Here is a 25,823-nt window from a genome sequence, read left to right as displayed (position 1 = left end):
CTTCCAGTGGAAGGAAGGGCATTATTTAAAAAAGCCTGGCAACCACAAACTCTGGGAGAGTATTTCAAAACATCACATGCAACCGCATGTAGACGTTTTTCCTGTCCATTGTTTAAATCCCTCTTCACTCTGTGTGTACCTCTTTCTGGATCCTCTGATTTTTGGATTCATTGGCCCAGAAACTGATATGAGCTGGATGGTATATTGCATAATGCATCAGCTGTTGTTTCAGATGCAAACTGGAGCAGCACCCAAGATCCAGGTCCATGCTCAGGTCAAGAAATCATAGATTCCATTAGCTTTCTCCTGGCTTCAGCCATCTCTTTGAAACTGATCTGACATTCAACTTCACAATATTCACCATAGAAGTATTTAGTTTACCCAGTGTATAGCATTGCACATTCACTAAACTCCTCGATAAAAAGAAAAAGGGTAATTTTTTTCTCCATTTCATCGCCTAATTAATATCCCCTTCATACCTTCTTTGAATTTCAGCATTATTTATTAATCTTCCAATCTTAATTTCACAGGTAAATAAAAGACACAATTCTGCAGATGCTGGGAATCTCACACAAAATGCTGAAGGATCTCAGCAGGTCTACTACTACTACGTCGATTCAGGCCTAGGGGGCCAGCGTCGGGCACGATGACGGACTCTCCACTTCTCCCTCTCCCTCATCAGTGTGTTCAGTTCATCTACATTCTAGGAGCTGTCTTCTAGGAGCATGTTGACCATAGTCTTGGGAGGGCGCCCAGGGTTCATCCTCCCGTGCTTGGGCTCCCATACGATGACTAGGCTAGCAGGTAGCTCGGGGTGGCGTATACAGTGCCCCACTAGTTGCAGTCTTCTCACCTTGATTTTAGTGGAGAGCATCGGTAGATTGTTATAGAGCTCGACGTTCATCATGTGCTGTTGCCAACTCATGTCAAGAGCCATCCGGAGCATTCGCGTATAGCAACCATCCAGAAACTTTCACATCGTCTTGGTGAGTGTCCACGTCTTGCATCCGCACGTGAGAATGGACTCTATGACTGCGATGAAAATCCTCTTTTTAAGCCCTCTGGTCAGGTTCGACTTCCAGATTTCCTTCATGTCATTCATAGCCCTCCACGCCAGCGCCTTCCGTATCTTTATGTCCTTCTCCAAACTCATCATTCTTGACCTGAGGTACTTGTAGTCAAAGACTTTCTAATGGTATCATTCTCTACAGTCTTGAGAGTACCTTCATCGCAGTTAAATGCCATGTACTTTGTCTTTTTAGCGTTTAGGTGAAGTCCAACTTTATTGCACTAAATTTCCACTTTTGTCAGTAGCTGCTGTGCTTCCTCCATCTGGTCAGACAGCAGGACTATGTCATCTGCAAAATCGAGATCTGTGAGCGTAACTGGTCTGACCCTTTTGGGTCGCCCTGGTTTTATGGTAAAACCAAGCTTGTCATGATCTTTCGTGGCTTGACGTAGAGCGTAATCAAGGACGATTATAAAGATGTAGGGTGCCAGAGTGTCTCCTTGCAGCACACCAGCTAGGAGCTCGAACACTGCTGTTTCTCCGTCTGGTGATACAACTTTCGCCATGGTTTTGGTACAGCTGGACTCTATCGCTCTCAGTAGATGGTCTGGCACTCCGCAAGCTTTCAGGATCTTCAGCATTATACCTCGGTGAATGGAGTCAAAAGCTTTGCGAAAATCGATGTAAGTAAGCACGGCTGGTAGGTTGTTCTTATTGACTTCCTCGATGGTCCTACGGAGAACAAGTATTTGCATTACTGTTGTGCACTTCTGCTGAAAACCATTCTGATTGAATCTTAGCTTAGGGTCAATGGCGGTGCGAATCCTGTTCAAGATCATCTGATTGTATAACTTTGCTAAGATGCAGGTCAAGCTGATACCGCGGTAGTTATCTGTCTTTATGAGAGATCCTGACTTGGGGACTGGGATAATGTTTGAGAGTAACCACTGTTCTGGTTTGTCGCCTTTCATCAGTGCTGTATTACATATGTCCAGCAAGATGTCGTCCAGGTCGCAGTTCTTCAGGACATCTGGTGGTATCCCATCTGGTCCAACACTCCTGCCCTGTTTGAGTGCATATTTGGCCTTCTTCAGTTCCTCAATGGAGAATGGGCCGTCATCGATGTCAACTTGCGTTAGTATCGTGGGTATGTCCTCTTCTTCTTCCATGATCGTTGAGGGCTTCCCAGCAGGCTCTTAAAGTGGGTAAACCATGTCAGGACATGATCCTCTGCTGTTTTACCACTTATTTGACCTGATGGGGACTTCTTCCGTCTACTGATCTCATTGACTAGGCGCCATGCTTCTCCATGCTGCTTGTCTTCATTAGCAGCCTCTACCTCTCTAATCCTCTCAACTAGTTCCTCTTCCTTCAGTCGGTCGTAGGTGGCAAAGAGATTCTTCTTTGCTGTCTTGAACTTGTCCCTTAGCTCTTCTGTTTTGCTCCTTCTAAGGTCGGCATGACAAGCATTGACCACACTTCTTGCTGCGATGACCTCAGGATGTTTCGAGATCCGGCTCTTCCTGATTCACTTCACAGTAGGCAAACTCTTTGTTGCATCTGTGTGTGGTCTATGAGCCGTTGATAGCAGTCAGTGGCAGCCTCTTCCTCCTCCCTTTCCAGTGGGCCGAAGCGATTTCTCACCTCCATTGTGTACTGGGCTTGAAGAATAGGTTGTGAGCAGAATGCCTTCCAGTCTACCTTCTCCTTGCGACCTGTGGCTTTGGGTTGCCTCAGGCTCAGCCTCACTTGCATTGACACTACTCTGTGGTCAGAACTGACTGAGTTGAAGGTGCTGTAGGCTTCTGTGTTGATCACACTATTACGCCATTTTGTTCTTACGAGGATGTAGTTGAGCTGTTTCCTGTAGATGGAGGCTCTGTTTTCGTATGTCCACAGTTTACCAGCTCGCTTCTTGAATTGTGTGTTGGCAGCAATGAGACTGTGTTCCTGGATGAAATCAACTAGATATTGTCCATTTCTGTTGGTAAAGTCTTGGTATGAGTATGGAACATCTTCCGGTCTGACCTGGGCATTAAAATCGCCGAGCACAGCCAGGAAGTTATGTGCTGGTATTGAAGTGACAGCTTCGTGAAGTTTACTGTAGAAGGCCTTCACCTCCTTCTCTTCGCTGCAGTTGTGCGGGGAGTAACAGCTGATGACAGAGGTCACCGGGTTTCCATCAAATTCCACAGTAAGGATTCTGTCACTGACTGAGACTACTCCCCTCAGTGCCTTCTTCGCCTTGCTGTTCAACATCAGCCCTACTCCACCTTGTGCTGACATCGTCATCGGCTCTCTCCGTGCAGACGAGGTGATGAGGTGCATCCCCTCTACCTCTGTGAACCTTATCTCTTCATCAGGGTGTACATGACGGTGTTCTTGGATCCCCAGGGTGGAGATCTCGTAGCTGCTTGCCTGTAAAGCCAACTCTGTGCGTCGAGGCAAGAGGCAGATGGTGTTTGCATTGAAGGTTGAGATGATTGTTTTTACCTTACAACATAAAAGAGGCGCAGTTCGCTCAGCCCCCTTGTCGGACTCAACCCTCCCGGTGGGGTTTGAAATTGCATCTTCATACTGCCTGTCTCAGCCAGGGGCTGGGCGTTCCACAGAGTTCCTGAGCACTCCCGGCTCTGGAAGTATAGGGTTTGTTGGCTTGTCTGTCATCATAATGCCTTACAAGGCACGAAATGAAAGGCCGTGTGGCGCGCCACTCCTCACACAGACAGTAGGTGGCCGTTGACTCACAAGGAGTTCATCCGTCTTTTGACAGGTTTTGTTTTTAGTCCTGCTGGGTGCCTACACACCCTCCTCCCTGGTTAACCGAAGTGCACCGGGGACGTGCCGGATGAGTCGCCGACAGCCCAACCCGATACAGGTGGTACTGGGCTACGTGGTACCAGTAGCAAAGCACCATGCCTTGCCTTGCTTGCCTTGTTCAGCAGGTCATAAGACCATAAAACATACAGTAGGAGCAGCAATTAGGCTAGTCAGCCTATCGAGTCTGCTTCACCATTCCATCGTGGCGGATTTACTATCTCTCTCAACCCCATTCTCCTGCCTTCTCCCTGTAACATCTGACAATCTTACAAATCAAGAACTTGTCAACCTCCGCTTTTAATAGACCAAATGACTTTGCCCCACAGCCAAATGCGGCAATAAATTACACAGATTTACCACCCTCTGATAAGAAATTCCTCCTCATCTCTGTTCTGAAAGGATGTATTTCTATTCTGAGGCTTTGCTCTGTAATCCTAGACTCCCCCACTATAGGAAATATCCTCTCCATGTCCACTCTATCTAAGCAATTCAATATTCGATAGATTTCAGTGAGATCCCCCTTATTCTTCTAAACTCCAGCGAGTATAAGCCCAGAGTCATCAAACACACCTCAAATATTAATCCTTTCATTTCCAGGATTGTTCTTGTGAACCTCCTCTGGATCCTTTCCAATACCAGTACATTATTTCTTAGATAAGAGGCTTAAAAATGCTCACAATACTTCAAGTGAGGCCTCACCAGTGAATTATAAAGCCTCAGCATTTCTTCCTTGCTTTTCTTCCTTGAAATGAATGCTGACATTGCATTTGTCTTCCTTACCACCAACTCAACCTGCAAGTTAACCTTTAGGAAATTGTGCACGAGGACTCCGAAGTCTGATTTCCGAGTTTTCTCCCCATTTAGAAAATAGTAGTTTCTTTTTATCCTTCTACCAAAAAGCATGACCACACACTTCCCTGCTCTATATGCCATCTGCTATTTCTTTGACTATTCAGGGGTTCCCAACTTGGGGTCCACGGACCACTCAGTTAATGGTAAGAGTCTGTAGCGTAAAATGATTGGAAAGCCCTGTTCTAAATCCTTCTGCAGACTACCTGCTTCCACAACATTATCTACCCCTCCACCTGTTAGGTCAGGCAACGTCGATGGAGTAAAATAAATAGTCATCATTTCGGGCCAAGACCCTTCATCGACACTATTCAATTCCCTCCACAGATTCTGCCTAACCTGTTGCGTTCTTCCAGCACATTGTGTGTGTTGTTCTCTGCTAAATGGCAACATCTCTTCCTCTTCAATTCTGTATCCAGATCTGTAATTCCAGTCACTGATGCCACAGTGATTAGCAACAATTCCCCATTTCCAATCACTGAAAGAGCCACCAGTGGTATCCTGCTTCCTACATTGGTGCCCAAAGTTGTGCCACTTAACGTTCTCCAGTAGTGTCTTGTTAAGGTCATTGAAAATGTATGTACACCACTCCTACCGCTTTTCTCCTTCCCATAACTGCCGACTCCTCAAAGAACTTCATTCAGATAATGAAGCATTTTCTTCCTCAGTGTAATCCACTTAGTCAGCTTCAGGTGATTTTATTTTTAAGTAAATAATAAATTCATCAATATTTCACTGGTGTCTCCCACCCACCATTGGGCCATGCCTATAGTCCACACTTTGGTTTTCCAGTGCACGCTACTGGTATCAATGACAACCTCTGATCCCAATTCTGAACTACCTCCTGTTGCTTTCCACTTCCCTTAACTTGCTCTTTAAGCAGTTTCTGTATTAATCATAAATAATGATACACATTTAAAGGAAAAGAGAGGATTGCAGTGACTTGCCTCATAATTTGAATAGCCAACAAACCAGAAAATAACTCAAGCTAACCTTTAGCTAACCCTAATCATGGTTGTATTACACATCATTGTGCTTCAGGGTATCTTGTGGAACTATTAAAACTTACTTCTCCAGTTAAATTTCCACAGATTCTTAAACAGACAATTTGTTTAACCATCACAAAATAAAAGGAAAGGCAATTCTATTCAGGTTTGGTTCTTCATGTGAACTTCTCTTTTTGCGTTGTATTGTAGTTATTATCAGAACAGGGTGACTACGAGGGAGCAATGGAGACACTCAAGAGAGCGCTGAAACTTGAACCCGGCACGAAGGTAAAGAAATGTTTAATCTTCATTTTAATCTTTACTCAGATGCGTGAGAAATCAGTGTGCACCTTCACAGGGGATTAGAGATGGCATTTTTTCAGGGTACAGTTCTAATGCAAACATGATCTTGAGCAATGATTGAGAAAGTACCGTATATTAGTATAGTCAGATTTAATTACGTCAAGACTCCCATTACTCTGGGTAATGATCCACTGACCCAAATCCTCGTCTCTCCAGAGTAGGGAACAAAACTTATTTAGCCATCGGAGCTGAAGAACCTAAACTGTACCAAAACATTACTGTAAGAAAAGTAACCCTCTTCTCATTTTGTGAACCTTTGTGACCTTTGAGTGTCAAATATTCTTTGCAGCTTACAAAAGACACCTTATATCCCTATTCAGGATTTGCAAATACAGAATGGTTCGGCTTCAAGCAATCTATGAACAAACTAAATACACTGAACTGCTGTATTATGATGCACACACAGCACTCTTAAATAGAGAGTATACAAAATGATTCAAGATTATCCACATCAATTTTACTGAGCACTTTAATATACTCTGAGGCGTGTTACTACAAGTATCACATGGCACCCTGTGCAACATCTCTGCTCAAGAACCAGAGAGCAAAGAGAATATGAATCATGAATCAATTATTCCACGTTCATATTGGATCAGTTTGAAAGCATTGTGACAATAGGTGCAGTGGTTATTGTCAGACAAACTCTTACCAGTCATCGCAGATCTTATGAAAGCCCCTGCATTTTCAGGCAATAATACCTCTAGGCTTATTGCGTAGACAGTCTGGCATCAGGCCTGCTGTGCTCACCAGACTGTTTCAGGCACTGAGTTCAGACCAAAAACTTCTGCCTGAAGCAGGAAATAAGCATGTTGCTTATTTTATCCTCACTTCTCCCAATCAGATTTTGTTAGAAAGTATGCACTCCCCACTGGTTTCTCACACCCAACTCTCTATATTACTGTTGCCTTCAAAAATAAGGCGCACATTGTGGGAGTGGGCTTCGTGGCTTCAACAGAAAGGCTTCCCTCCACATTTCCTGGAAGTTCTCACGGGGGAATCATGCTGAGAATTGTCTCAGTTTATCTCAGAGGTCAGTAACCAGCTGCTTTCTTCTGACCTCAAAGTCCCAAGCCTTTCTGGCCGAAATTATTCAGCATGGAACCTGATTAGGACTTAAACTTTACAAACGTAGAAAACCTACAACACAATATAGGCCCTTTGGCGCACAAAGCTGTGCCGAACATGTCCTTACCTTAGAAATTACTTGGGGTAACCCACAGCCCTCTATTTTTCTAAGCTCCATGTACCTGACCAGGAGTCTCTTAAAACACCCTCTCGTATCCGCCTCCACCAGCGTCGCCAGCAGCCCATTCCATGCACTTACCACTCTCTGCCTAAAAAAACTTACCCCTGACATCTCCTCTGTACCTAAAGTGGTTCTTGAGTAGAGATGTTGCATAGGGTGCCATATGATATTGTACAGGGTAGAAAATTTCATATTGAAATACTGGGTGTCCCATCTGATATGGAACGATTCAATGTTTTAATCCTCCTCTCCTTGGCTTCCCTTTCTTCTTCTCACCTCTCCTGTGTTCTTTCCTCTTCTCCCCCTCCGTTCCATCTTCACTTTTCTTGTTCCATTCCATTCTGCTTCTAATTTTTTTCCCTCCTTCCTCATTTCCTCCCTCTATTCCTGCTTCTCCTGCTCTGCTCCTAATGCAGCCGCAGCCGGAATGCCGGTAAATGGCAGGTTGTGGTTTGGTTGAGCTATAGCTTAGCTGTATGTCCTCTGGATGTCACTGGCTTGTCAAGAACTCCTCCCTATACTTCTCAGATGATCTCATTCAGACTCTCTCCCGCTTGCCCACCAACCACTTACACACTATCTATCACTTGCAAACTCACCACTTATAAACAACCTGTCACTTGCACACCCATTGCTTACACAATACCTGCCACTTGCACACAACCAGAAACTTGCACACCCATCACTTGATTGTCCATCGTCGTTGTCGATGAAGACCTCGACACCATTGATGGCGTCGAGACTAGCGCATGATTTGGATTTAAGTGAGGGAGAGTTGCGCAGCATCACCCTCACCCTCTCTTCCCAATTCCCATCTGGATCCAGTGGCAAGACAGAGTTGAGATGGCTGGAGATGGGACTAGGCTCAGTGGATGACCAGGACGTCTTATGTGTCTTGTCCTGCTCTACACATTCCACGACGCTTGCAGAGACCGCCTTCTTGACCTTTGGACCTTCCATTGGTCTTGTCCGCTCAATCCACCGGAGTCTGTCTTCACATGCTGGGATAGACAACTCCCTATCTCACCGAGGGTTTGAGACCCGTCGGCTACTCTCACCTGGTTTAGCCGGCTTGTCGAAGCCGTTGCCCGGGGTGTGGCCACTGTTGCAAATACTTATTACCCATCACTTATACTAACTGTCACTTACACACCCACCACTTATACACTACTTGCCATTTGCAGACTTCCTATCACCTATACAGTCCCGATCACACACCCATTACATACACATTCCTTGCTATCTACACACTCCCCTTGCCCACCATATTGATAAGCAGTCCTGATCACTTACACACTCTGGGTGTACTCAACAGCATTCAGACACTTCCACTGCTTATGGAATGTCCAAAATCAAATTGCCTCTCTGTTTACACTCCCGGCATTTGCTACCTACGATCAGTCAAGTAATCCCACCATTTACACTTCCCTCCCAGGAATGTGATGGAATGTTTTCCATTTGTGTGGCTGAACATTTGACATCACCTTGGTCAAAGTATATCGATTGATCTGCATTTCACCCACAAGCCTAGATCCCAGCCACCAACTGGCGATATGGCCGCTTGTGATATTCTTCGTGTATGTTGCGGTGACTGGCATTTGGCTTCCTGAGCCAAACCTTCCAGGCTGACAACCACCGGCAACTGGAGGGGCAAAGGAAGCAGCTGTAAAGGAATGCACTTTTCCTAGTCTCTCTCTCTCTCTCTCTCTCTCACACACACACACACACACACACACACACACACACACACACACACACACGGACATCAAGTGCTGCTGGCAGATCATCAGCTTGGTGATAGAGGCCCTTTGGTATGCCAGCACATCCCGATGTCCGTGCACACTGGCACATTCCAGGCTGCAGGAGCACGCGCTGAAGGGAAGCACTTCAATCTGGCACAGCCAATGCAAAGGAGCAGTTGGGAAGGTCCACAATATAGGATTCTTCCACTACTGGTCAGTTAGGGTCCACTGTGAATGAGGAAGCCCCTTAATTATTGTAGTAACGTCCTACCCCAGGGGGCTACTGGTTGCAACAGTGCTACTGGTTTTAAGAAATGTAATAGAACACTACTTAATGGATTATCTATGAATAATAATAAAAAGGCATTGCACTTTATTCTTGTAAACATTTTTTCATTATGAATAAAGTCTATCTTGGTTCATAAAAATGCATGGAAATGCCATCTCATAGCACACCAACGAGTATACCAGTTGTTTCCTCTGTGGTGCTAAGTAAAAGTCCTGCAGATTCCTGCCCAAAAGCATTGCAGGAATTTCTTCCAATAAGGATAGTGGAAACTCAGCAAGAAGAGTCAATAGTAAAGTGTGATCAGATGTGAGTTATAAATAACGCAGGAGCATAGTTTCTGATACTGCTTCAATGGGACACAGTGCACCGAGCAGTCGTCCATGTGGTGTATGTAATTTGAGGAGTCCTCCTCCTTCCTCTCCTGCTGTAACCTCCTCCTCAACCAATCCCCCAATAACCACCCAACACCATCAGAGAATCAAAGTACTACAGACAGAAGCAGCTCCTTCAGTCCATGCCAACCTGATCTTCTGCCTAATCCCATCTACCTGCAGTCAGGCCGTATCCCTCCAAACCCTTCCCAGCAATGTACCTATCCAAACCCCTCTTAAATGTCATGGCTGAACCTGCATCTACCTCTTCCACTGGCAGCTCACTCCACACCCGCATCACCCTCTGAGTTTAGAATTTCCCCCTCAGCTTCCGCTTAGGTATTTCACCTTTCACCCTAAACCTATGACCTCTAGTTCTAATCTGACCCAACCTGAGGAGGAAAAAAAGCCTGCATCTATTTACCCAATTTATAGTCCTCATAAATAGAGCCATCACCTCAAGCATCTGAAAACAGGGAGGGTTAGATGGTTGGGCTAGACAGTCACATGCTCAGGACTCAAAACAACTTTTCAGTATAAAAGGCTTGACTTGGGTTGGAGCCCAGGGGTCTTCTCAATTTACCAGAGGCTCTGGGTCAAACCTGAAGAGTTCTGAGAATATTCCTGATAGCTCCACGTCTTGAAAAATGGAGATGCTTTCAGGAACGATACCTGCACAGGGTCACAGAACATGCTCTGGTCACCAGAGGAAAATGGGAGGCTCATTGGACATCAGCCTATAGTAAACATCAGGTTTGACAGTAAGGCACTATCCAATGTCACAGCTACTCACTCCTGACGGCCAGTGCTTTCTGTGTGGAGGTTGCACGTTCGTCCAATCACTATGTAGGTTTCCTCCCGGTGCTCCATTTCCTTCCCACATCCCAAGGATGTGCAGATTGATTGGTTAATTGACCTCTATAAATTGCCCTTGTGTGTAGATCAGTAGTGGGAATCACTGGGAGTTGATGGAACTGCAGAGAAAACAAATTGCAGGGACAATCTGTGAAAAATAGTTTCAGCTGTCAACCAGGATAAAACTGACAGGCTGAATAGCCTCCTTCTATGTCATTGTGAAGCACAAAGCAGAGATTAAATGAAAAAATATTGATTTTGGTGAGAATTGTGAGAATATTCTTCTCCTGCATAAGGCTTCATGATCATCTCATTTCTGTAGAATTTATGGAGCTTTGTTCCTCAGTCCCTCTTCTCCACACCTTCAAGTCCAGTGGGCTGCAAAACATCACCAGGATTTGTAATGCTTCCGGATGCCAGTTGCATCCCAACTTTATCTTTACCTGGAACACAGGAAGGTCCTGATCCCACAGAACCACAAAGAAAGGACCGTAAAGAAAATCCATACTGCTCCTTCCACAAGAAAGAGCAGCAATTTTTACATTTGTGTTTTTTTGGTGTGAGGTAATTGCGAGATAATCTGACGTTATTATCTATTCCTGTTCACTCTCTCTGGAGGGTGCAAACCTTTTCCTTGAAGCTTACTCTCAAGTATTTACATCAACATCTCATTCCTGACCTCTGCACTGCAGCATATCAGTGTGGAACACATTGAGAGGCACACTGCAGTGGAGCATTTGTTCTTCCTGGAACCACAAGCTAACTTTTGCTATAAGCCGGTTCAATCTTCCATGTCACAAGTCCCTAAAATTCAGTAGTGAACATTCGCAACACAGGGAATAGGAAGTAGAGCTGGAAACTCATCAGGAAACTTTCTTTAAAAAACACATACATTTTGCAATTTCAAACACTGGGATGCAGCCTGCTTAAATTATAGGATGCAGATAACACACTATCCTTGATAATATTAAATACAGCTATCTTCTATCAGCCCAAATAGACTGGTTACCCAGAGGTGCCATATTTGAATCTATACCAGGTATTAAAATTCTAAGAATAATCATTAGCCTGAAGATTTCTAATTATTACAGATGTGTAAACAGAAGTATTTCTTCTAATGCATGCTTATATCTTTGAGACAGTGTTTCTGTAGGTATGGTTAAAAATTGTGACTGTGCTTATAATAATTTCCACACCATTCATTAGCTGCGTAAAATTCATGATGCTGAGAAAATCTGCAGATGCTGGAAATCTGAAGTAACACACTCAAATTTGGCCAGATTTGGGAACAGCTTCTTTCCATCTGTGATAAGACTGCTGAACGGATCTTGACCCAGATCCTCCAAATATCCGGACCTGTCTCTCAGTTTTTTTGCACTACCTTACTTTCCATTTTTCTATTTTCTATTTATGATTTATCATTTACATTTTTAATATTTACTATCGATTTGTAATCCAGGGAGTGGGAAGCACAGAATCAAATATCGCTGTGATGATTGTACGTTCTAGTATCAATTGTTTGGCGACAATAAAGTATAAAGTATAAAATGCTGGAGGAACTTAGCAGGTCAGGCAGCTTCTATGGGAAAGAGTTAGCAGTCTACTTTTTCCAGCCGAGACCCTTCTTCAGGACTGAGAGGGAAGGGCGAATATTCCTGAATTTAAAAGCTGAGGGAGCGGGGTAAGAGGCTAGCTGGAAAGTGATAGGTGAAGACGGGTGGGTGGGAAAGGTCAAGGGCTGGAGAAGGAAGAATCTAATAGGAAAGGAGAGTAGTCAATAGCCTGAAGGAGGAGGAGACCCGAGGCAAGTAATAGGCAGATGAGAAGAAGTAAAAGGTCAGAGTGGGGAACAGAGGAAGGAGGGAATGAAATTTGTTCACCGGAAAGCGAAATGAATATTCACACCATCAGGTTGGACGATACATAGACGGGATATAAGGTGTTGCTCCTCCACCCTGAGGGTCACCTCATTTTGACACAAGAGAAGGCCATGGATTGACATGTTGGAATGGGAATTAAAATGTTTAGCTACCACCTGTGGCAGATGATGCGGAATTTCTCGACGCAGCAATCCCCCAATTTACGACAGGTCTCGCCAATGTAGAGGAGCCTGCTTTGGGAGAAGGTGGTGGATGGTGCTTAGGTGCTCGATGAAGCGGTCCCCCAATTTAGAATGGATCGCACTAATGTAGAGGAGGTTACGTCAGGAGCGGGATTTCCTGGTGGCCAAACATTTTAATTCCCATTCCTCCTTCGCTAATCAAGAACCTATCAACCTCCACTTTAGATATACCCAATGACCCAGCCTCCAGACATCTGTGGCAATTAATTCTACATATTCACCGCCTTCTGACCTGGGGAAATTTCTCCTCATCTCTGTTCTAAAGGGAAGTCCTTTATGCCTAAGGATAGAATAAAAAAAAAGGATCTTCACACCTCTTTTCTGCTTTTGCAAAGAGGAAGGGTGCAGGTTTTCATTTTGAGAAGAAACATCAAAAAGATATCCAGATTATGAAGCAACGTTGTAAAATGGATTGGTAAAAATGTATGCTTCGGTTTGTGAATAGACAGTGTTTCTATGCATAAATTGAACAGGGGAATGAGGAAAGAAAGAATAATCATCATCATCATCAGGTGCTGTGCCCAGATTCAGCTTTGACTACCATGGCCCACACACTCCTGTTTCGGGTCAAGTGGATCAATTCACTGGTATTCATTTCAAATTCTCTGGCTGCTGTCTCCATCATCATTTGTCTTTGCCTTCCTCTTGCTTTCTTCCCTTCAATCTTTCCCATAATTACCATGCATTCTAACTCCTCTTTCCTAATCACATGTCCAGTGAAGTTACATTGCCTTTTCATGATCTCATACATTATTTCTCTTTTTGTGTTTGCTCTGTTCATGACATCCTTGTTAGATATTCATTTCATCCATGATATTCTTTGCATCCTCCTCAAAAACCACATCTCTGCTGCTTCAATTTGTTTCCTCATGTTACAACATATTGTCCAACATTCTGATCCATATAACATAACTGGATAAACATAACATTTCAGTACTCTGAGGCGGGTTGTCATGCCTAGTTTAGTGTTGGTCAGTACACTCTTCATTCTTGTAAAGGTGTCTTTTGCCATCCCTATTCTTCTTTTGGTGTCCATGTCACACCTGCCATCTGATGTCACCCAGCTTCCTAAGTAGCAAAAGTTCTGTACTTGTTTTATGTCTTCCCCGTTTATTCTCAGCCTGCAGATAGGATCCTCCTTCTTTTTGGATATCACCATACATTCTGTCTTTTTGCGATTGATAGATAGACCCATTTTTGCACTTTCTTCAACAACTGTATCAATTAAGTTTTGTAGTTCTTCCTCCATACTTGTAATTAACACAGTGTCATCCGCATATCTGAAATTATTGATATTTTCACTGCCAACTTTGATTCCCAAGATGTCTCTTATTTTTTGTAATATTGTTTCACTGTACACATTAAACAAATCAGGGGAGAAAACACACCCTTGTCTAACACCTCTCTTGATTTTCATAAACTGACTCACTTCTCCATCTATTCTTACATTGGCAGTTTGTTCCTAGTGCAGATTTCTGATTAGGCGGAGGTCTTTCGAATCTATATCTAGATACATGAACAATAATTAATTATAATTTCATTATAATGGACTGTAGTCAATTTTAACATTGGAAACACAGCAAGTGATTTGCACAAAGCAAGAACCCACAATCTCACAACAAAAACCAAATAATCTACTTGGAATGATATTAGGTAGGGAATAAAATATTGGCCAATTTTCCCCAGCCCACAAGGGAACAAAGATAACACCTCCTTTTAAAGGCTTGCCTGAATGTAGGTACTTCTAACAAAGGAAGGATTTCTGCAGTAATGCTGTAAAAAGCCAGGCTCAGGTCTCTGCAGAATGAATTGAACCTATGGCCTATGGACTCAATGTCCAGCACGCTGCCCTCTGAGCAAGGGCTGACCATTAATAGCAAATGGCAATCAAGCTCTTGAAAGAAAGAGAAAGTAGGTGGAGAATAGGGTGTGGAATTGAACCGACCATGTTTAGGTTCAACTTGGAAGACTAGAGAGTGATAGGAATGTGCTCAGAATCACGGTGTCATACCTTAGGAAAGCAGCCTATTCAACCCAACCACCAAGTTGTGTATTTAATATTTCAGTAATATTGTAAATGGGTTGTTTGATTAAGCATTCTTTGTTGTTTAAATAATTCATTATGGATTATATATAAAAGTACATGAATGCCATCACATCACATGTGTGCATCATTATTCCACCATATTATATACGCACACCTTGCTAAAAGTGAAAATGAAGAATACACACGTTATTCCTGGATCCCTATTTTTCCTTTGATCAGTTTTATGCTTTGAAGTTACGGAACAGCACAGTGGTGACGAGTAAGATTTAAAATGAACCCAAGGTGACTACCTGCCTGTTGAAGTGCAGAACGTAGTTTTCTTTGCAAAGGGAAAAGGGATGTTTGTGAGTTTAAAAAAAAACGCAGCGTCTTTTTTTTTCCCAGAAAAAGAAAGAAGACTGAATTAAAATAAAGGCAGAACACATATGAAATTCATAGGTTTATAAACAGTGAGTACAGGGTGATAATAATCATAAGTTTAAAAAAGCAGATATTACTGACTACATTGGAAAGACAGACACAATCAACTGCACACGAGATAACTGGATGTTGTATACAGAGTGAATTGAGCTGTATTTTGAAGCAAATGAAAAACCGAGTGCCAGTTTTGTTTAATGCATTGGGTGAATCAGAGACGCAGTGTCTATATACGTCTATGCCAAAGGAGGTTCAAGGTACTCCTTCCCTCTGCTGGCCTACAGTTCACCCTTGGGCGAGGTGTAGCACCTGCTTGCCTCCTATCAGGATCACATGAAGCTAGGAAAGAAGGTGGTGGATGGTTGTATGCTGGTGCGTATCACAAGTCCTGGTTATATGACGAATGAATCTCTGAAGAGTATTGATAATGGCTGGGGTCACCTGTCTTGTAAAGACGCTGCCCAGAAAAAGGCAATAGAAAACCACTTCTGTAGAAAAATTTACCAAGAACAGTCATAGTCAACAGAATCTCTTGGTTTGAGATCTTTCGCTGTCTGACATCTGCTGAAAATTATTGGTCGACACTGACCCCTAGTGGAAGTTCTAAAAACTGCATCTTGCTCTTGCAGTAACCATAGTTTATCTAAACACTACATTACACGGGATTATCTCAAAGCAAGAACCTTATATTACTTTCAGCTACCAAATCATCAAGCAATAAACATTGCAATTAATATATTTGTCCAATCTTTGTGCAATAAATATGATATTGAACACTCAAAGGAGTCCAATGAATATGAAGAGACTTTTCAACCACTTGAAACTGATCTTCCATTTATTTTTTCATGGCTCGTTGATGTGTCAAGGCTTGTCCACCTTTGTTTTGCATGAAGATATTAGCAACTGGAATCTTCATAACAAGACAATTAGATGTCATCTCTGTTTGAGGTGGATGTGAATATTACAAAAAGATAATTTAACAAAAATCAGTGTCAATTTTAACAAGGTTGTACCCTAGGCTAAATAATGTGCAAGTTAAAGCACATCGTGGAAACCGCATGAAGAGAATAGATCAAAGTTCAAAGTAACGTTATTATCGAAGTACATATATGTTACCATATACGACCCTGAGATTCACTTTCTTGCAGGAATTCACAGTAAATACAAAGGAACATTATGTCGCAATCAATGATGCTAGGCAAATATGATGAAAATTAATTTTCTCAACTTTTATCTTGAACCCCCTGCAAGGCCTCATTCTTTCTTTCTCTGCAAGAAGGATGTGGATAGGTCTTGTGGTTGGTGAGACCAAAGTGGAGCTTTTTTGCCTAAACACTAAGTGGTACATGAGGCGTAAATTTAATATTGTGCATCAGCCAAGTAACACTATCCCTACTGTGAAGTATGGTGGAGTTAGCGTCATGCTAGAGGGATGCTTTTCAGCAGGAGGGACTGGAAACCTGGTCAGGATTGATGAGAAGATGAATGCCGCTGAACACCAAGAGATTCTCCCCCAGGAGGGGGGAGAAGATGGCGGCGCGACAGCAGCGCCCGCGGCCACTTCGGTGATGAACATCTGTTATCTGCCAAGTAGGGGACCGTGCAAAATCCTGATTTGATGGAGACAGACGTGAGAGCACAGCAGAACACCTGGAAAACTTCTGAAATGCCGCTTTGCTACCGCTGCTACTGTGTGGTAACCGGAATCTCCGGAGCAGAAGGCCTCGAAATCCTCGGCTTTGTATGCTTCAGCGGCCGGGGAGAGGTCGAAGGCGCTCGGCAGAGGATGGTGCTCGGGAGGCTGTATCGGAGAGGCTGGTCGGAAGCTCGGAGTTTTCGGACGGATGGACTCAGGGTGGGCTGGGGTCGGCTGCTTCCAAGGTATCGGCAAGTTGACGGTGCCTGGAGGTTTATGGCAGGGAGTTTCTCCCTTTTGCTGCCGCTATCGGGGACTCGGGAGTCGATCGACTTGGGACTTTTAGAGCTTTTATTTACCGTGCCCCTGGTCTGTTCTTCATCAAATTATGGTATTGCTTTGCACTGCTGTAACTATATATTATAATTATGTGGTTCTGTCAGTGTTAGTCTTTGGTCTGTCTTGTTTCTGTGATATCACTCCGGAGAAACATTGTATCATTTCTTAATGCATGTATGCATTTCTAACTGACAATAAAAGAGGACTGAGTGTTCTCATAATCTAAATCTGAAATACTGGATAAAAACCTGCTCTCCTCTGCCACAAAGCTTAAACTGTGGAGGAAGATTGTCTTACAGCAGGACAATGACCCAAAGCACACTGTCAGAGCAACCATGGAGTGGCTTCAAATGAAGAAATTTGATGTCCTTGAGTGGCCCACAATCGGAGTCCTGACCTTGACCTGATCAAACATCTCTGGCAAGACCTCAAGTTTGCTGTCCACCGCCACTCCCTAACTAACCTGACAGCTTGAGCAATTTTGCAAGGAGGAATCTTGCTCCATTACGTTGTGCAAAGCTAATAGAGACTTATCCAAAATGACTTCTGGCTGTAATAGCTGTGAGGGGTGGCTCAACTAAGTACTGAGCAAGGGGAGGGTGAATACATTTGAACCGCTGACATTTCAGGCTTTTTTTTTATTTTTCATGCTTTAAATTTTTCCCTGTTTTTTGGGGCTAAAATGTGAAAAAAGAGCATGTGCTTCATAAATAAAGAGTCTTTGTTAAAGTGATCAAAATTCCTGGTTGTAATACTTACTTATGTGAACAAAGGGTTAGGGGCTGAATACTTTTACAAGGTAGTAATATATCCAGTTATTCATCATATCTACTTTATGAGGAACTCCCAACGCACTCCACTAAATATATGGGCAGCAGGAACATGGGAACACCACCACTTGCAGACCCTTCTCTTAGGTTATACAATACCCTGAGCTGGAAAATAGATCACCGCATTAATATTGCTGTGGTTCATTTCTGTATGATTTCCTATTCAACAATATAAGAACATAAGAAATGAATGCAAGGGTAGACTGCAATCTAGCCCCTTGAGCTTACTGCACTCTTGTTTAAGATCATTGCTGATCTTTCACCTCAATATCATTATCCCTCATTATGCCTATAGTACTGTGCACGTGTAAAAAAAATTCTGTAAAGCAAAGAAGCTTTCAAAAATAATGAAAAGAAAAGTTTCTAAATATCAATAAAAAAGTTATAAAGAGCAGTAAACAGTAAAAACCTAGATCAAATCAATATTTGGTGTGACAACCCTTTGTCTTTAAAACAGCATCAATTCTCTTAGGTGTACTGTTATGCAGTTTTATCTGAAAATTGGCTAATAGGTTGTTCCAAGCATTGTGGAGAACTTGCCACAGTTCTCCTGCTAACTCTGGCTGTCTCACTTGATTCTATCTCTCCAGGTAATCCCAAACAGCAGCAATGATGTTGAGATCAAGGCTCTGTGGAGGTCATACCATCTGTGGCAGAATTAATTGTTCTTCTTTTCATTGGTGATAGTTTTTTTATGATCTTGGTCGCACGTTGGGGTCATTGTCCTGCTGCAGAATGAAGCTGGGAACCACCAGACACCTCCCTGATGGTATTGTGTGATGGACGAGAACCTCCATTGAGAATTCCATTATCTCTGACCAAATCACCAACTCTACTGGCAGTAATGCAGCCCAAAACCTGCAGGAAACCTCTGCCGTACATCATTGCTGGCTACAGCTGCTGATCTGTGTAGAACTCTCCAGCTCTTCTGGCCAAACTCGCCTCCTATTTGAGCCAAAAATGTCAGTCCAGAGTACTTACTGCCCTTGTTCATCACTTCAGCCCTTGTGTTTATGTGCGTAGGTGAGTCTCTTGGCTTCGTTTCCATTTCAGAAGAATGGCTTTTTGGCAGCAATTCTTCCATGAAGACCGCTTCTGACAAGACTTCTCCGCACTGTAGAGCAGTGTACTTGTGCTCCAGTGGTTTCTGTGAGCTCAGACCTGATAGAGTGCTGGACTTCTTCTGACTGAGAAGGGACATGAGTTTGATGTATCTCTCGTCAGCTGCACTCAGCTTCTGTGCCCAACCATTGCGATCCTGGTCCTCAACCTTGCCCATTTCTTTGTGTATCTACAGAAAAGCTTGAACAGCATATCTTGAAACCCCTGTCTGCTGCAAAATGTTTGCTTGGGAGAGACTTTGCTGAAGCAGGAGGACTACCTTGTGTCTTGTTGCTATGCTCACTCTTGCCATGGTGTAAGAATTGATGATTTGAAGGTTAAACTTCCACATCTACCACACCCTCACCTTTTAGTCTGACTGTCCTTCACTCACTTTGATTCCATCTACACCCGTTTCTGTCTCAGCTAAACAGTTGTGTTCATTCAACTCATTCTGTCAGTGATCTCTTTGTTATCTTTGTTTAATCATGCACTGGGATTTATACCTACAAAGTAATCACTTTCTTTTTAAAAAATGGTCGATTACTTGATGTGCCATTTACTATAGTGAAATAGAAAAATTCTCTAACATTTTTTTGGAAAATGAGTGCTTGGAAATCTAAAATTTGCTCTTTTCTACTGACACATTGATGCCGAAGACAAAAAATAAATATCTAAAACAAAATAATCATTAAAAATCGAGGCTGCCTAAAGCTTTTGCACCGTGTTGTATGTCGCTTGATTCCCTCAATGTCTGTTTTTCTGAATGAACATAACAGCTTCCACAGTCCCAAAGGTTCACTACTCTCTGATTACAGAAACTTTGCCTCATTTCAGTCTTGATTTTCATTTATAGCTTTGTACGCCTTGACAATTCAAATGCTCTCCTAGATGTTTCTTAAATTCCAAATTCCAAGCCTCCGGGTGAAGTAAAATCTTCCTACTATCCTCTCCAAACCACTTACTCCTTACACTTACGTCCTCTGGTTATAGATACACCAGCCCTGGGGGAAAGTTTTCTACTGTCAACCCTATCAACAGCCATTATAATTTTTACACCTCTGGTATCCTGACCCCAGTCTCCTCCATGAGAGCTTGCATTCAGCCTGTTAAGTCCTTTAAGGATTTTATTACTCTCTTCTCATTTTTCTAAACTCTAAATAATATACAAGTAGTCTACTCAATGTTTCCTTACACTGGAACAACTCTAGTAAATTTTCACCATGCTCCCTTTATAGCAACAACATCCTTTCTTCAGTAAGGAAATCAAAACTGCACCAAATATTTTGGGTAAGTCACCCTATGTAATTGCAAAAGTCTTCTTTCACATAACCCTACTGATATTCATTTTAGTATTTTTGAATATTTCCATTTGAAGTTTTAAATGTGTCTGATTGGCAGGAGGTTGAACTAATCCACTCTCCCTTACTAAGTCTGGGACTCAACAACAATGTGTATTTACATACATCCTTTAACGAAGTATGTCATGGTGCATAGCAGCATTGTTATTCAACAAGATAATTAACACTGAGGTCAAAGAGAAATATAATTCCACAGGTGAATAAAAACTTGTTCAAAGTGGTTAAGGACTGACTGAAAACAGATAGACAGAGAGAGAGATTGAAATTTGAGAGCTGAATGTACAATCAGCAAGGACAGATTGATTGAAGTCACTGACGTAAAAGGAGCTACAGTGACGATACGAAGTGTTCAAGGAATTGTACAGATGAATAAGTTTAAAGCTCTGGAGATACAAGGTCATAAAGGGACTGAGTTATTTTAAGTTAAATTGAGTTGTTGGACTCCTCCAAGAAGACCACAAGCTTGTCATGGTTTGGAGGCTTGTGTGCCTCAATGAACAGGAGACCTGTGTTGGCTGGAGTCAGGCTCTTGGTAGGGTCACCCATGCCAAACAGGTCAAAGGGAAGAGGACAGACTAAGAGTTGTCCAGTAGTCCTCCTGGTTCAAGGGTTCAGCAGGGCTAACAACCCCGACTGGTAAAACAACATTGTTATGGAAACAGCAAAGAATAACCCTTCTACATCTGAGTGCGATGGTGTTCCGAAGTCTCCACCTGGGACTTACATGACTGACAGTAGTGAAAACTGAGAGGAAGCTACTGACATGATGAAGGAAACTCTGAACACCACCAGAAATGGAGGACCTTCATTACTGCCCTAAACGCCAGTGGCATAACAGGCAGTAAGTAAGAGTTGCCAGCTTAGGTCGGCAAGAACTGTCGGGAAAGACTGAGATAGAACTGGATCTTTCTAAATTTGAAGCTGTTTGAGAACTGAACAGAATCTAGTTGGTAATTACAAACCTCTTTAGCCAATTATGGTTAATAGTCTCTGAGAAGAAGTGCAAATCTATTTCTCTGATCACTTCAGAAAGTTTATTTTTGTTCAGAATGATTGGTGAAACATGTTCCATGTAATATTCTAACAATGATAATAGATGTCTATTCATTACCAGGCCATTCATGCAGAACTTTCCAAACTAGTTAAGAAACGGACTGCCCAGACACAATCCCCAAAGGAAAAAGTCAGTAATTGGCGGAAAAGAGCGGCGAAGCCCTTCACATCTCTTCTTACTGCACGAGAGTCTTCCTCGGTATGGATCCTGACTAAATAAAAATAAAAAGAGCATTTTATAACATCCCTGCTTTCTGGCACTAATGTCCACATTGTGTTTCAGGCTGTCCCATGGAAATGGCTTTTTGGATCTGTGGTGGTAGCCATTGGATGCGTGGTCACCACGGTTGTGCTGGCAGCAAGAAACTAATCAACAGCAGATGGACAAGGACACACAATGGCCAGAGAACTATAAGTGTCCAATTCTGATGAGTTTGTTCTAGGACATACCAACGTGTATACATTTTTCTTGACAGAAAGAGGTAAAATATGTCAAGAAATGGAGTTGAGGAATGGTGGGGTTCAGCAATGGTAAAACTACATTTTCAAATCTCAATGCAGATTATGATCGATTAGAGCAAGGGTTTGTAAATAGCTCCTAACTACAATGGTGAGGCTACTTCATGTGTTTTGTTTACCTATCAGCAATCAGTACAATCTATTAAAACGTCAATGATATTAAACAGAAATTATTTATTAGATTACTGCATTCTGCATAGCGCAAGTCAAATTACACAAATGTTTAAAAAACACCAAGAGTCAATTTTAACAATGACCTCTATTGGATACCTGTCTATTAAAATAGGTATTTAGAGCCACTGGAAATTTTCAAGCGTACAGTGTGTGATTGCTTTGAGAGGTCCCAATCATTCTACATTTAATAGGACTTACGGTTAAGAAACCTTAGAGTTATTTTCTAATGCTGTAGGCTAGAAAGGCTCTTTTAGAATGTAAGATTCCATGAGCACATTTTGTTGAGATGTTTTCAATGTTATCCTTGTTCAAACAAGAAAGTCACATGCCAATAATCTTGGGCAATTGTAGCATTTTATTCTGCAGTCGGTGGGGGTGGAGGAGGAATTGTGTAAAGGAACCATTTATTCATGAATCTCATGCTTGTTCTCTGCGCCTATTTCATGTTTTCAGGTACAGAAGGCCAAATGTTAATGTAATAATTGGCACTCTGCAATTTTAAAATGTGGTAGAGTAGGCAGACAAGGAGATAATCAGTCCCCCTGCAGACCTTCTTTCCACTGGACACTTTAACACATAATTGATGTATCCATTAAACAGCGGAAAATAAAAGAGCTTTTATCTAATTTGTGTAATTGCATTTAATATCAGGGTTTCAAAAACCTATTTTATTTGGGCCAGTATGTTTTGTTTATTTTCATTAAATGCACAGCTAGATGAGATTAAGTAAGTAAGGATGACTAAATAAGGTGTGTGAGTGCGTGGTGGAGGCGGATTCTCTCTCAGCATTTAAGAATTATCTAGTCAAGCACTTGAATCACAAAGGCACAGAAGGCTCTGGAACAAGTACTGGATTAATATAGATGGATGCTTGATGATAAGCAAAGGCACGGTGGGCCAAGAGGCTTGTTTCTGCTCTGTATGGCTTAATGATTCCATAGAGTTTTGATTAATATTAACAAACAAAATCAGAATATTAATCATACAAACATATGAGACAACCTTTGGGTACATACTCACAATTTTGCAAAAACACCAAGGTTGCAACAGGAAATATTCAATGTACAAGATCTATTTCAGTTCCTATCCCCCATTTTCCAAAGCAACATCAGTGATAGACAGTTGTGGAAAGAGAGAGTTGTACTCGTGATTTCCTAACACAACTGAGAAACTGTTGTCATTAAAACTTGGTTGGCATCATTACTGGTCTACCTTTTCTGATTTAATTTCATGAAGCTTATATTTCTGTCAATTGTTTGAACAATCCTTTTAGCATCAATGATTGCAATTAAAAAACATCTATGTAAATATTTTCAAAATCATTTCCATATTTAAACACATGCCTGCCAAATTTTTCAGCTGTAGCTTTAATGATGATACTCTTGCCTCCTTGAAGTCTACAGCTTCTAATCACTCTCAAGTGATGCAGCTGGTAAAACACTTACCTCCAGGCTCCAGCAGTCCAGATACATTTCTGACTTTAGGTGCTGTCTATGGGGAGTTTGCATGTTCTTCCTGTGACTGTGTGAATGTCTTCTAGATCTTCCAGTTTCGTCCTTCAGACTTGTGGGTCAGTAGTTAATTGGACACTGTAAGTTACTCTAGTGTGTAGTTGAGCAGTGGAATCTTGGAGGAGATAATGTATTTACAGGGAGATTAATGTTGGATTAGAATAAATATGCTTGATGGTTGGGCAGGGATTCTGTGCTCTGTACCTCTGAGCTTAAGCACAATATTCTACATTGTTGGAGGTAATGTGGACCCTCAGATGCCTTTTTCAACGGAAGAGTCACAAAACCTCTGAAGAGAAATGGGGTGAATTACACTGGGTGTGCTGGCCAGTATTTACCCTTCAGCAAAAATCAGTCAAATTTGAATTCTCCATCCCACTCACATTCTGATGACCCCATCTTACCCTGCGGTTTTATGGCGCAAATGGTACTTGCCTTTTATCAGCCCATGGCTGAATGTTGTCTGTACCTTGTTGCAAATTGAATGAGGTTGGTTTATTTGCAATTGAATATTGTTGCAACTGTCAGAAAACATTCTGAGGGAGTGCTGCTATTGCAAGTAATGGCTAGAAATTCCTTTGCTCAACTGCAAAACAGTGCAGAGTGGTTAAAAATTGTTTTAACCTAGACTGGAGAAATTCTGCATCCCTTTCTGGGTGAGTAAGGTCATGACATTTCAGCTAAAACTTTGTTGCCCGAGCACCTTGTTATTGGTGTAAATCCTTGGGTGTTGCACGTGAACGGCATGGCGGGTTATGGACCAAATGCGGTAGGTGGAATTAGCATAGATGGGTGCAACAGTTGGCAGAAATGAGGTGGGTAAAAGTGCCTGTTCCCCTGTGGTATGACTTCTTGAAGGAACCAACAAAACTAATCTTCCAACCTCCCATTAAAGTTCTCAGTGTTTAAGATTTAAACACACTGTTTTAAAACCATTCATTTCTAGCCTATCAAACAACCGGATGGGGAACTCAGCAGGTTGAGCAGCAACTGTAGGGAAAGAACTTGTCAATATTTCAGGTCCAAGCCCTGCTTCGGGACCAAGAGTGGAGAGGGGAAGTAGTCAGTATAAACAGAAGTGAGGGAGTGGTGGGACAGGGGCCGGGTTAACTGGAGGACCAATGTGGAGAGGGGAAGGACGACTAGAAAATCGAGCAAGGTAGAGGATGGGGGAGGGATGGAAATGGAGGGCAGAGGCAGAGGACGAGTATCATTCATTTCCAGCCCACTATCCGCCAGCTGTAAACCTGAGGCCCTATATAGTCTCACGAGATGCAGAAATGATTCTGAGGCACTGCATCAAATTTTAAAAGGGGGAATTTGTCTCAATCAAAACAGAAGTTTGTTATTTCAAACCCCACAGCTACCTTTCTGACCTACAGGTAGATCTGTGACCATATTTCACCAAGTCCTTCATCAAAATGCCCTAATTCCCAAAAGGTGCAGTAAGAATGAGATCCTGTCTGGCTCTATGACTTCAATGGTCATTTCAAAATTATTTTTCATGCTGGCCCAGAGGAGCTGAAGGTCCTGTTTCCATGTTGTATAACTCTATGTGGGCCTTGTTGATAAGGTCAGCAATTACCTAATTAAGCCGGAGATGGTGGTGGTTCGCTGCCTTCGTTGGCATGTAGGCACGACAGATGTGCCACTGTCCCATAGCCCCAGACCTGGATTGATCCTGACCTCTGATGCTGTCAGTGTTGAATTTGCACATTTTCCCCAAGAAAACGGGACATGTTGGTAAGCTAATCGGATACTGTAAATTATTCCCAATGTGGTGTATCTAGGTGGGGGAGAAGCTGAAGCATACATGAGGGGAGTTAGGAAATAAGCGGGGGAAAGAAAATAATAAACACAAGAAATTCGGCAGATGCTAGAGACCCAAAGCAGCAACACACAAAATGCTGGAGGAACTCAGCAGGTCAGGCAGCATCTATGGAAATGAACAAACAGTCAAAGTTTTGGGCTGAGGCCCGTCTTCAGGACCTGCCTGACCTGCTGAGTCCCCCCAGCATTTTGAGTATGTTGCAGGGGAAAGAAAGTAACAGGGAGTGCACTTCAATCCATATTAGATTCATGGACTGAATGGTAATCCTCCATGTCATGAGAAAAATAGTAGTCCTTCTTATGAACGTACTCCTGCAGTGTTGTTCAGTTGGAGTTCCAAGACTTGGAACCAG

General features: G+C 42.5%; 1 protein-coding gene across 1 annotated transcript in view; it reads left to right on the top strand.

Moving 5' to 3' along the window:
* fkbp16 (FKBP prolyl isomerase 16) overlaps positions 1-22,851 on the top strand; it is a 226,054-nt gene extending 203,203 nt beyond the window's left edge. The window contains exons 5-7 of the mRNA XM_063065903.1: positions 5,875-5,952; positions 21,480-21,635; positions 21,720-22,851. Of these exons, the coding sequence (XP_062921973.1) occupies positions 5,875-5,952; positions 21,480-21,635; positions 21,720-21,806 (321 nt within the window). The 3' untranslated portion in view covers positions 21,807-22,851. The remainder of the gene's footprint in view (positions 1-5,874; positions 5,953-21,479; positions 21,636-21,719) is intronic.
* The last annotated feature ends 2,972 nt before the right edge of the window (positions 22,852-25,823 follow it).

The sequence above is a fragment of the Mobula hypostoma genome, chromosome 13 (genome assembly GCF_963921235.1).
Source record: "Mobula hypostoma chromosome 13, sMobHyp1.1, whole genome shotgun sequence".
NCBI lineage: Eukaryota > Metazoa > Chordata > Chondrichthyes > Myliobatiformes > Myliobatidae > Mobula > Mobula hypostoma.
Note: the sequence above shows the minus strand (reverse complement) of the source record. Positions and strands in the feature narration are given on the sequence as shown.